This window comes from Chaetodon trifascialis, chromosome 16 (genome assembly GCF_039877785.1).
Source record: "Chaetodon trifascialis isolate fChaTrf1 chromosome 16, fChaTrf1.hap1, whole genome shotgun sequence".
In the NCBI taxonomy this organism is placed as follows: Eukaryota; Metazoa; Chordata; class Actinopteri; order Chaetodontiformes; family Chaetodontidae; genus Chaetodon; species Chaetodon trifascialis.
In genome coordinates, this window is record NC_092071.1 from 3,561,053 (window position 1) to 3,574,735 (window position 13,683).

At 41.9% G+C, this 13,683-nt stretch overlaps 1 protein-coding gene across 1 annotated transcript; it reads left to right on the forward strand.

Annotated features, from left to right (window-relative positions):
- The first annotated feature begins 10,977 nt into the window (after positions 1-10,977).
- LOC139344938 (heart- and neural crest derivatives-expressed protein 1-like) lies at positions 10,978-12,668 on the forward strand. Its single transcript, XM_070983382.1, has 2 exons — positions 10,978-11,460; positions 12,573-12,668. The coding sequence occupies exons 1-2, from the start codon at positions 10,978-10,980 to the stop codon at positions 12,666-12,668; spliced, it is 579 nt and encodes a 192-aa protein (XP_070839483.1).
- The last annotated feature ends 1,015 nt before the right edge of the window (positions 12,669-13,683 follow it).

Genomic DNA, 13,683 nt, shown 5'->3' on the forward strand with positions numbered 1-13,683 from the left:
TTTTAGGTAATTTAAAGTATTAATCATTATCTTCAGAGTATATTAACGTAAAAATCAATGACGGTTTATATGGGACATTAGCAGACTAAAAGCTCTTTGTACGGGTGATTCGTTTATGAAGAGCGAGGTCTGCAGAGTCTGTTTTAGCTGAATTTTAAAGCTTGTGCCTGAAGCTGCAGCTCTTCCAAGGATGTGTAACAGCATCAACAGCACATCAGCGCATTTTTCTTTTCAAGCTGACGTCTTTCAAGCTGCGTCACAGGTTTTGCAAATTAAACTGAACACAGATTGCAGTTGCAGTTGTCCAGTATTGCACATTTCCTGCAGCTACACACACATTGTATGCACACACTTACTGTATGTAGTACTGACAGAAATGACTCCTGTCATGTTGGCATCGTGAGCTGCAGATTTGTTGAAACTTTACGTTTGAATTTCCAGTTTTATGTTGTGAAGACGCAGTAGTTATCATCTAGTTAGCTTTGGGCACAAAAAACACTTTGTTAGAGTTTGGAAAAGATAAAGTTTTGGCTTAAAATGCAATGTTCTGCTGCTGCAGTCGTCTCGCTAGCACCATCACCTCCTCCTCCTGATGAGGAACTACTCTGGACTACGTCACTTTATCCTGTTGTAGAAACGTTCACATTATGCATACAAAGCACAACAGATACGCAAAGTGCTAACATTTTATTCTGATGACTGAGCTGATTTCAGGCCCCGAACATCAGCGATTTTAATTTAGCTTCATTTTTACAAACTTCTCCTGCTGACGTCCATGAGGTGGTGCAGCTGCAGAGCCTTGTAACGCTCTAACAACGCTGTTTCTGACTCACAGGTCTGAAGGAGCCTGAAGGTGTGAAAAAGTATCAGGGAAAGTCCAGTCGCCGCCGCCTCGCCCTGCGATGGCATCCCATGCTGATAGTGTAAAGGTCATCCCATCAGCCAACAACAGGATATGGTTATGATAAGCATCCAATCAGAGCTCACGTTGCTGTGATAAGCATCCAATCTGAGTCTGAGAGCTTGTCGCTGCATTCCGCAGGCTGATCTGACACTATCATGAGGCCTGATGCTGGCTGGGACACAGAGCTGCGAGGCTATTTTAGGCTCTTTACAGATAGGAGGGAGTTTCAACACAGCGGAGACAAGCTGCTGCTGCTGCACTCGGAGCAGGGATCCGTTACTTCGACTCTCTTTGATTTTCTGGTTTAAAACCAGATTGTGGGACAGAAGAGGAGACACAAAATGCCTTTTCATTGCATGTTAAACCTTTAGTTCACATAAATTAGCAGATAAAATGAAGGTTGAAGTTCGTCAGTGGCAACATTCTTGAAAATCTGTTGACGCAACCTCCACTCCTCGTTACACTCCACTGCGTGATGTCACTTTTTCTACATGTTTCCTCTTTGCTGTAAGACAACAAGTCTAAGCATGAAATACTATACAAAAAACACAATTCTTATGTGCATTAGACGATAATGAGTCATCTCATATTTTCCTCACAGCTCATTTTCACTTGATTTTCCACCAGATTCAGACTCACGTGCATGAAAAGGACTTTGCCTTTTCTCAGTCGTGTGCACTCAAATTTGGAGCTCGTGGACACAACCAGGGTCGTTTTTCAGGTGAAATCAAATGCATGCGTGCAATTGTGTTAGACTTTCTAAAGCTGCGTTAACTACTGTACCAAAGCTAACTGAAACATCACGTCACATCACGTTATTATTCATTTGCAGTCATGCTTGTTTCCACCTGATGAGTGTAATATTCTCTTTGCTTTTAGATCTCGTTTGGCTTCCACCGACGTCTGATCTGTCTGTTTAGCTGCTGAATGCTCTGCTGTCTTCGCAGCTCGTAACCACCTCTGTCTCTCTGCTGTTTGGTGCTGACCAGGCAGCACACAGTGGATTCATCAGAGCTTTCTTTGGCTGTAAACAGCTGCCTGCTGCTGAACCACCGTTTGTCACCATGAGCGAGCCCTTTGTCTTCAGACAGACTGATTGAGTGCGAGTTTGAAGAACGTGCTGGGACTTCAAAATCTTAAAGATAGTACTTTGTGTGTGTTCTGACTGTGTGTCCACCAGTGCTTCAACATGCGAAATAGCCAATAGTATGTGGACACCTTAACACTGCAGCCAAATAGAATTGTTGCATGTCTCATTCCAAAATCATCAGCATCAATCTGCTCTCATAACATCTTCTCTCTTCTGGTTTCAGGCTGTCCACCTGAGCCATGCTACAGGGATTTCCTTCCATCCAGCCACGAGTGTATTAGTGAGGTCCAGCGCTGATGCAGGGTGAGGAGGTCCAACGTCAGTTCATCCCAGAGGCGCCGGGTGGAGCTGAGCTAAGATTTCTTCCACACCAAACTGTTTTTTGTGGACCTCTTTGTGCATCACGTAGAAACAGGACAGGGCAACAAAGTGAAGAGCACACATTGTCTAAGCTGTCATTGTGAAGCATGAAGATTTCTTTTAATTGTACTTTCGCCCAATCAGAAAAAACAGACCCAGACGAAGAAAAGCTTGTGGACGGTTAGGCCACCAACCTCTACTCATATGGTACTTTGTGGATAAATTTACTTTACCAACATCCAATCATGACCATCTTTGAGGATTTGTGGCTCTTCTTCTAAAAAGCCTTTCAAACAACGACTAACCTCTGCTGGAGATTAAGACTCGAGACGATGATATTGATCCTGTAAGCGCAACCATGCGTGAAGGATCTGTTTGATTGATGCAGGACTTTGGAAACAGAACGAGCAGATCCTCCAGATTTGTGTGATTATCTCGCCGTGTCGTAAAATACCCTTTAGCCCGTCTTTGAGGAGCTCACGGTCTCGCTGCCTGCAGCAGGTAACATCCGAACACGTCTCCTCACAGCACGGTGGGTGAAAGCATTTTTTAGCCTGGGTGGCCCCAGCAGGGAAACGAAGCCCTCGCCCCGGTGTTTAACTTCGCTTCCTATAACTTCACCTCTCCCAAAGCTCCTTCCAGGTAAAACTAATGGGCAACTGCACATCTGTGGCCCATTCACTGTTTTAATGAGCAGTGGAGAGAGAGCAGAGTATGAATGGACAAGCAGGGGCTTTAACTAGCTGCCTCTGCCATTAAGAGCCTGTGGGGCAATTATGTTACCAAGCACAATGACCTCAACACCACGACAGGGTGTTTCTACACACAACAACCTTCATATGGTGGAAGCATGAATAAGTTGTCCAACATTTAGGATGCCTGCTTTATGAAATTAACATATGCAAGGATGCTAACCTGTTGATATTCCTCCTTTTATCTGGAAGCCGTATGAGAGAAAAGTAAAAAAGATTAAGAGAAAAGTTCATCATCCTACACTGAATCTGCTTGTTCCAACACTTTATTTAAACTTCATCACGTTTACACTGCAAATATTTCAACTCAAGACGCCATGCTTTTATGTCTGCACCAATCTTACATCAAATACTCCAAATTTCCCTCAAAGTCAGTCCAGCATCATGTGTTTAAGCTTTGAGATCTCACCGGGATTTAAAATAAGTTTTTCTGCAACAGCGTTTGGTTGCACAGCAGGAGTTTGCGCAGGTGGATCCACCTTTTGACTGCATGATAACAGCTCTATAGTCTGAATTCTCTGTGCGTTAAACAATACTTTCCCTGTGGCTGTGTAGCTCTTTCTTTTGTGATAAGAACATACACACTGGACAAAACGGAGGGAAACAACATGTGCAATGCAAACGAACCAAAGAAGCGGCTCATAACATTCATTTGATACCATAATTAGGGAACACCAATCAGCATTTTTCAGCACAGCCAAACAACAACAACAAGCACTGCCATCAGAAAAACAATCAAAGTGAACATACAAGGAGTTTGACTTTGTGACTTCAAGAAAAAAAGACAAAGAGCTCAACAAGGACAAAATCGAAAGATGGAACAATAAGTTAAATAGAGCATGAAAATATCTGTAACTTAAAGGCAGCAATGCAACTTTCACCTTCACCAATAACAAACAGTCATCTGATGGAGAGTTTAAACTGGCTTTGACCTGCAACTAAGTTAAGTTGCTCTTGGGAAATTCAGGGTTCACTCAATATAGAAAATGAGAAAATTCACCAAAACAAATCCATCACTAAGATTAGAGATGATAAAAACTGCTCGTTTCCATCAGCATGGTCCACAAACGTCCTCGAGCTTATGTTTAGACGCTCAGACGTCGTTCCCTTTCAGGTCGTAGCACTTATTACGCACCATGTAAGATATTCAGCCCAGTGTTGCAGCCTCTTATGTGAAAATGCTTTTAGAGGACTCGGTCCCTGAACCGCCTCCACCTCTCGATTTCTCAGGGTCAAACCTTTATGTCGATGTTTTGACTGTCAGCCTCTCTAAACCCTCTGGGCTCCTCTGACACAGAGCAGCCACCCTCTGTTAAATCTGCTGCTGTGAAATCATTAGAGCCCGACCTGCCGGTGGTCCACCAGTCCAGAGCACAGGACCTGAGTGTGTGTGTGTGTGCGTGTGTGTGTGCATGCGTGTGTGTGTGGAGGGCAGGCTCGGTTTGATGCCTCTGACCAATGTAAGTATAAGGAGAGGATCAAAGTGGATAAGTGGAGCTTGTAATTGATACATGTGATGCTGAATCACATGTTGTTCTGGTGTAACTCCTACTTCACAATTGCAACAAAAAGCTACTTTCATCGCTGACAAATCTGTTACTTACTCTTTGAACTATGTGATTATAAAGTTGGAAAATAATAGCACATGCTCCCCATGTTCCTCTACAAAAAAACTTTTTTGGAATAATGCTTAAAAATAACCAAAAGAATTTAAAATTATGAAACAGAAAAAAAGAAATCATCACTTCTGAGAGGATAACTGAAAAAAATGTTTTGTATTTTAATGATAATAGCCCACTGATTGATGCGTTGTGTGTGTTTACTCTGTTAATGCTTCCCTAAAATGATCATGTTGACATAATGATCCTCTTTGTATTAATAAAACCGATCAGTAGACAGTGAGAAAAATGAGCTCTGGTAATAAATTCATCATTTTAAGTCATTTGCATTTTGATAATTGACCAATAATTTTAGATAATTTGTCAGGTGAAAACTTCAAACATGTTGTGGTTCCCATTTTCTCAAATGTGAGCGTGACTTCCATCCTTTTCTCTGTTTTATGGAAAAAAACTGAAAACACCAACCAAAAATCAGCCGTCAGTCAAGCTGTGTAACGTCTTTATCTTTGATTTCTGCTGATTCATCTATTTGTATTATTACTGCTGCTGTAAACAAAACTCTGTCTGTACAGTAAAGAATATTTTCTTTCTAAGAGCAGCCAAACCACCAGCAGGAGGAAAAACTGTCACAAGCTGCTTATCGGTTGAATTAGTACTGTTTTATAACAGTAGGAGCAGTACAACGGCGTCCATATGACATGTCAGACAAATAAATACAGTCGTTCTGTACAGAAAGTGTTGCAGCTGATGTGAGTTTACGTCCCGTCACTGTCACCTCTCTGCTCCACATTCCAGCCGTCCTGCTCTTATCTTTATTGGCTGAGGACGGGCAGAATTACAGAAGTTTGAGGACACTTTGTGGAGCTTTGACCAGAGATACCAGAGAGCAGACGTACGTGGAGACGACAAGCACTTATCAATGGACGCACGACAGGAGAGAATTAATATGTATGGACAGAATAAAGCAGCTTCTGACGTGGTGGAGGAGTCCAGATGATGAGACGGACTAGAAAGTGAGAGATAACGGGGAAAACAGTGCGGTGAAGTGGCTGTAGTAAAAGTAAATGGTCTGGTAAAGCTCCCAAATGACAAACGGTTAACTGTCTCGTCTTTAGTCTCCACTGGAGCTGCAGCTTGAGAGAAGTCGGTTCATTAAACTGATCAATCTGTTAAAACATTGAACATAAATCACTTAAATCAATCCCAACCAAAGAGATTTTTTCCAAAAACTGACAAAAAAATCTTATTTTTTAACAGTTTTGTTGTTGTTTTGACAAACAGGCAGATTCATAATACTGTTGACAAACCACAGACATGACTGCTAACTCACAGCCACATCACAGTGTGTGTGTGTGTGTGTGTGTGTGTGTGTGTGTGTGTGTGTGTGTGTGTGTGTGTGTGTGTGTGTGTGTGTGTGTGTGTGTGTGTGTGTGTGTGTGCTGGACACAGCACAGTCATTAAGATGATAATTAAAATGAGACGTCTGAATGATGAATCACCAGCGGTGAGATCATATTTCACCAAAACTGTGCAAAAACAGACGCAGGTCAGCTTTTTAGAAGCTGCAGTGACATGAAAAAGCACAACACTGCAGCATAGGTTACAAAATAAGAAAAATAAATGGTTAAAGATGACAAAGACCTGAATTAAAACCATCACATTCAGCTGATAAATGGTGAGGAAAGAGTTTTCTGAGGGTTATTTTATTTGTGACTTTCAAAGTGAGAAAAATCTGATTTCCACAGGATATTCTTAAAGGCTCTGTTCACCCAAAGTACACATAAAACACACTTATTTCACATGGTGTCTTTGTCCAGGTATTGAAATATTAGTAAGTGCTCACAGCATTGAAAATGTACATTTAGAAACATCTCTTTCCAGAAACAATGTGCTGTAAATCTCAGGTAAATTCAAGTGAGAATTTAGTTAAATTCTTTAAATGTCATTTTTTAATGTGAACTCCTCAAATTAAATCCTATTCGCCTCAGCTGTGTCGGAGAGGAGGCAAACATCTGCCAAAGTTATCTCAAAGCTGGGAACATAAAAGAAATACTGCATGCAGGACACTAGTGGAGGTAGATGGGTGTTTTTTAATCGGCACAAACCGAGCCTTTAATCTTCTGAATGTCTGGAAGAAGACTGCTCTGACCACACAGCATCTGACAACCAGCAAAACCGAAGCTGCTGGTCTGACGTTTGAAACATGTTGAAATGAGCATTGCATGAGAAAGAGCAGTATTTGCTTTTCCAAAGATTGATCTTATTACCCCAATTTTTGATTAGATTTTCTCTGAAACCATGTCCTGTTAGCTCCCAGAGATGAGCTCTGGCCTCAGTGTGCGCTGAATAGAAACAGAATGGAGCAGAATGTGTATAAATCAGATGGCAGAGGTCACTTTTGCATCTCGTGTACCCTCTTAGTCCACTTTAGCCAGACCCACAGAGGACACTGGGCCTGTGGGGGAGTCCTGGACCGCCACTGGCATGACCCAGTTTGCCCACACTTCCCAGAATGAGGAGGAGCCGCCATGTCTAACTGTACTCAGTGGGTTTAATTAGCTTTGCGTGTCGGCGTCCATGCACGCCAGAGGTGGATATATATACTGTAGGAGCCTCTGTATGATAAACACTCGGGCCTGAGCGTGCTGCGCAGCCTTTTCCGTGCTGAGCGTGCTCGGCTTTGAATCAGGGGGAATATTTGTTTGGAAATGTAGAGTTGAGGGTAAGCACTCTGAAGAGGAGGGAAGCAGTGTCTATTGAAAAATCTACATGATGACACAAACAATTATGAGGAGAATTCATAACACGGCCAAGATGGCTCCCTATGACCTATTTTGGATGTTTCCCCTGGCAAAGCAGCATGAGGGGAGAGAGAGAGAGAGAGATGACTCCAGTCTATTGGGGTTGAAAGCAAAATATGAAGAGACTATTACTGCTGCCCGGGTCTTTCAGCACCTCCGGCGATAGCAAGTACAGAGAAAAGGAAGATCAAAAAGAGGAAAGGTTCTGGTTAAAGGTTTGGTGCAAAGTGATGCATTGAGAGAAAGAATGGAGAGAGAAGTGGAGGAGAAAGTGACACAGGGAGAGGAGAGGGGGATGTGACCAGTATTGTATTTCATCTCTGCGTAGTGGACGTCTTAATCAACAGTGTCAGGTTTTCTTTCTGGAGGCTGCATGGTGTTTTTCAGGCTGACAGCGGAGCTAACATGTGAGTGGCAAACAGGACAGAGGGGAGGATGTGCCTTCAGAGGCGGCACCAGCCTGCACACAAATATGAAAATAATATTGCTAATATTATTGCTTTATGCAGCCACTTATGTGATGAATTCAACATGCGCACCGGTGCTGATTATATTACTGTGTGTGTGTGTCTCATTATTAACCTGGTGCTCACTTCGAATTGCAACAGCCTGTGCAAAACATGCAAATGACGTTCGCTCAGGTTTGTGCAACATTTTCTGATATTTAAGCAGCTATTGAACAACCTCCCTCACAAAACAAAACAGCTGCAATCAAAAAGCTTTTGTATTGGAATTTTGCACATTTGAGATCTGCATATTAAAAATGCCAAAATGCATTGAAATTCAGCTGTGCAGAGGTTTTAGGTACCAGGTCTAAAAAAATCACATCATTAAGTAGCATCACAGGAATATTACATATTATATTGGATACAAACACATGAAGTCTGATACGTTCAGCAAATCCAAAGGTATTAAAGCACCTCAGGGACATCGAGTCCTTTTATAGATATTATTGAAATATGGTGGTTTTCAGATCTTCTGTTCTTCTTAATGCAGATTTTAATTGTTAAGAATTTAAGGATCATTTTTTTGTAATCATCTCTGGTAGGTGTTGCCATGTGTTTTCCTGTGAAGCACTTAATTTCAAAAAGCTAAAGGCTATAACTAAAGGATACTACAATATCAATGCAAAGTACTGCAGTCCTGCTTTGTTACTGAAGTAAACGTCATGCAGTGTACTTCAAAAGTAAAAGTGCTGAGTTTTGCGCATGGCTCCCTTCAGAGTGTGAAATTAATGAAGCATTAAAGTGAAAGCAGCGTTGCGGTGTTGTTGCCGCTCCAGCTGGTGGAACCTCTTTGGCTAATTTATGAGTTTTGACTGATAAATCTGAACCCGCAAAGGAAATTCATAACTCCTAGAAAATAAGTTGAACAAAACGTAAATTCTCATGTTCTATTGTCTCAGAACTACACGCGCAATTTACAAGTGTGTATTTTGCATTTTTAAGAGAATGAAAAATCTAATTAAAAAGTGCTGCAACAGATTTTATCGGTTGAAATTTATGAGAATATTGAAAAAATATTAATAATAATAACAGATTAAGACTATCTGCAACAATACGGATATAATGTTGAGCCTATGTGAAAAATAATTGAATAACCAAAAACTCAAAGCTCTATAATTTACCTCCAAAGCACAATGTGCGTCTTTGGGAATATTATGGGAATATTTCCGTGCAGAGCTCTGCCCGTCCGTGTAAAATAAGGGACATAAAGTTGTGACTGATGATTATTTATTGTAACACGGGTGGACGGTGAAATATGCTGCAAAGTGCCGTGCTGTAAACAGAGAGCAGGCCAGGAGAGCTTTTATGGAATACATGTAGCCGTGCTGCAGGGTGACACCTCCTGATTTATGGCTGTATTTAGATAAGACGCGGCCGTAAATGGTTTCTAAATAGCGTCAAGGTCATGTAATGTAATGGGATAATGTTTTTAGGCGATGGAGATAAGATGATGTGTTTAGTGCGTGAGGAGCTGTGGGGGAATGAATGCGGAGATAAAGGCGCTACGGGCCTTTTCCTTATACCGCTGAGGTATGATGACAACAGGCCGCGGACCGTGTCTGTCCCAAAAGTACCAAATAATTCATCAAACTGTTCATTTACACTTGCCAGAGCGCTCTGACATATACCTCATGTTATTGCTGGAAACGGAGAGACTCTGATAATATGCGCGCAAAATGTCCATTACGCGTTTAAGAAAATATGAACAAATCCTAGAAAATCTTTAAACAAGCATTAGGCTGAAAGAGCTGGAAAGAAAAGCAGACAAATAATTTCATATTTCCAGAGTATTTTTATGGCATGAAGCAACACATTTAAGTCGGATGGAGATTTAATTAGATGAACTGACATATTTTAATATACATTTTGCCTTCTAGTGGTTGTTAATTCTCCGAAAATCAATTCGTGTTAAAACAAATATAACAATTAATCTATGGGGAAGTTACAGTTCTAAAGGCAGAGGTCCTAAAACTCACTATGTGAGCCTTTATACCATGTCTGTGGATTCAAATATCTTTGAGTTGTCAGATAAAGCAGAGGATAGTTTAATCTGATTTTATTTCTCTTATAATTCAAATGTGCGCAACTTCAAAATCAAACAAAGTGCCTCATTTTAATGCCTGAAGCTTTCTTATACTTCAGTTTTCCTGCATGATAGGGGACGAATTAACAAATAAAATAGCATCAGTAATTATTTTCACCAATGAATTACAAAAATCACACCTAATAAACAGTCTGAGCAAAGCAGAGGGCGCGTAAATTCTGTGCGTAAAACCTCTCCACAACAGAAAGAGGACAGTCGGACTTGCCAAAAAAACAAAAGAAGAAAGGAAAAAAGGAAAAACTTTACAAAACTTGGAAACTTGGGACAGGTCAACCACTTTTCCCTTCATATGTGTGCACGCCTGTGTTGCCACTAACTCCAGCAAGCAGATATTTGCTCCATGTGTAGTGCCGTGAGATTATGGCACTATGGCGCATGTTATTGCAAACCTCTCCAGACACTCCTCCCATCCTGGGCGCTTTCCTCTATTGGCTGCCTCCTTTCCACGCTGACATCCAAATCATATAAACCTGGGGGCCTCACACCTTCATCGGGGTCAAATTTCTTGGTCAAATCAGAGCAGCCTCCTCGGGAAACGATCGCAAGAAAGAGACACGAGTGGAGTCCAGCGCATCGCCGAGATTTGCTCTGTGGAATTATAAACCTTTTACGGCCTGTTTCACCTCGGCTGAAGTCGCTTTCAGAATGACGACCATGTAAAAGTTGGTGGCTACGTTTGGCTTGACTCGTTAATGCGTTCAGGGGAATACATATTTAAGCCTTGAATGAGTTCGGCTGGCTGTGGATCCCCGAGCAGACATCGTTTTGGGGCAGCAGCAGCAGAGAGAGACCGAGGGCCAGGGAAAACACGGCAACGACCACATTTGTTATCCCGTTCAACATGAACCTCATCGGGGGCTACCAGCATCACCACCACCACCTGATGCACGAACCCTTCCCGTTCGTCCAGCGGTGTCACCAGGACGCGCCGTACTTTCAGAGCTGGGTGGTGAATCACGGCGAGGTGCCCCCGGACTTCCAGATCCAGGCGCCCTACCCGGCCGTGGAGCTCGGGGCGCCCGGAGCTACGCACGACGCCCGGTTGGAGGGGCTCCAAGCGGGGATGGGGAAGAGGAGGACGTCGGGGCCGAAGAAGGAGCGCCGGCGGACGGAGAGCATCAACACAGCTTTTGCCGAGCTGAGGGAGTGTATCCCCAACGTCCCGGCGGACACAAAACTATCTAAAATTAAAACTTTACGCCTGGCGACCAGTTACATCGCCTACCTGATGGACGTCTTGGCCAAAGACACTGGGGAGACGGAGGGCTTTAAGGCCGAAATTAAGAAATTTGAAAACCGGGATCTGAAAAGGAAACGGGAGCAGGTAAGTAGAAGCCTCCCAAACTTCGATGTTGCTCAAAACAATCCCAACAGAAGACAGTTCAGTAGCTCAGCAGCTCAAACTTCTGAGTGTGAAAATTAGCTGGAGGCCTGAGGAACGCGTTAAAATGGAGAGAGCAGTTTCAGGTGGGATTTAATGATGTGCACTGATTCATCAGACTGAAGCCCGGAAGTTTAAAAACAAAGCCTAAATGTAAAACCTGTCTTTGCCATCTGAATTATGATTACAGTTCCCAAAGAAAAACACGAGCAAATTATATTTTTATCCATTAGATCCAAAATAGGACAGTGCAGCCAATTATAATCATACTCTTGTTTTTGTGGGATATGATCCACTATAAAGGCTGCAGTATTCATTGTGAAAGTCACAGCTTTAGTATCCTGTAATAATAATAATAATACTAATAATAATAATAATAATAATAATAATAATAATAATAATAATAATAACAACAGCATTCCACCTTATAGAAAAAAGACAGTGTTAAACGGTCATGTTCTGACCCTGATGATACATTTAGAAGTTTTTATCTTCATACACACTGAAATGACTGTAAGTAAAATCCAGCTGTTTATAATGACATCCAGCTTACATCAGTCATAAATTCATAAATGCACAATTATAATATTTCCTCACATAGTAGCTGTAGCCTATAGCTCGTAATATTTGCCTTTAATGTTATATCTAAAATAGCAAATAGTATCGTATTTACTTGAGCACTTAAAATTCATTTTTAGTCAAGAAACATCATTATTTAATTTCACATATCAAACAGGCTAATGTGTGATATATATTTTCAGTTTTTTTCGTTGACTTTAATCAAAGTTTGATGAGGGTTTCACTGACTTTCACTTAATGAAAGCCTGTGATGTCATGGCCCTGATTGCGACACCGAGGCCCCCCCAAAAATGCACGAACCTCATTTTCCAGCGTAGTGAGACCCTCAGAGGAGCTAAAGTTCTGATGTTTACATGTCGTGGAGACATACTGCAGGACATGTTGTCATGTCCACAGACAGTCCACTGAGCTGAGGTTGAGCTTGCTGTGTTTTAGCCTACCCTGCTGATGATATTTTGGTGTTTTTGGTGTCACAGACTGACGGCCTGCAGGAGTCTTTAGGAGCCGAGAAGAAGGTGAAGGGCCGGACCGGGTGGCCGCAGCAGGTCTGGGCTCTGGAGCTCAACCAGTGAGCCTCCCACCCCCCTCCTCCTCCCCCACTAAGAAAGAAAAAAAGAAAAAAAAAAAAAAACCTCCTCGGAGACTCTGGATGCAAATCAGATAAAAAACCACTGACTGGCTGAACCTAAACACACCGCTGTGCACGTGCAATGATGCGCAAAAAAGGAGCGCATTAAAGGACAACATGCGGAGATAAAGAGCGCGCGCGACGGCCCGGACTGCTCCTCTTTTCTCTGCTGTGGTTTCTGACTCTGCACACTAATCTGACTGTAGGTGTTTGATATTTGTGGTATTTCTGCTTTCTGATGTTTCCGCCCCTCCAGTACTGTAGACCAGATGTGGCCGCGGTGTCCAAAAACATCTGTCTCCCCCTCAAATGTGTTTTATCCGGCGTGGAGTTGGTGTTTTCCACATCTGACTGCGCTGGAGCAGAAAATAAATAAATTAAGACAAATGATAGGTGGAGTATGTTGTTGAAAAGGTGAAAAAATATTTCGATTTTTTTTTTTTTTTTTTTTTTTAGCTCAGATAACTGGGATTATTTTGGGGATTTATGCAAATCACAGTCACACGAGCTGCACAGAATATGAAGTGATGGATTTCAGGTGGAATTATGGAAGGTGTTGATTGGTAGATTTTTGCCCAATCAGAGGGCAGATCAATTATCTTAACTTTAAATCTAATTTGGAGAAACAGTTCTGTACTGTTCGCGTGTGTTGGCAGCGCGCTGAGTTTACTTCAAAGCCGCTGGGAAATTCAAAAATCACCAAGGCACAAATTGTGACATATTCCGGCCTGAAGGTTTTTATATAGCAAATTTACAAGACATCACACCCACGTGCTATTTCAATTTAAAACATTATGAATCAACCAACGAAGCAGCTAAAAAATAAAAATATAAAAACAGGCAAATTAATGTATTTCCTGATTGCTGGATTTGGATTTGACAGGCTTCTTTTGTGATGTCATGTAAATAACCGTAATAAACTCAAATGAAATTAAAAATACTTTTTGAGGAAACACATT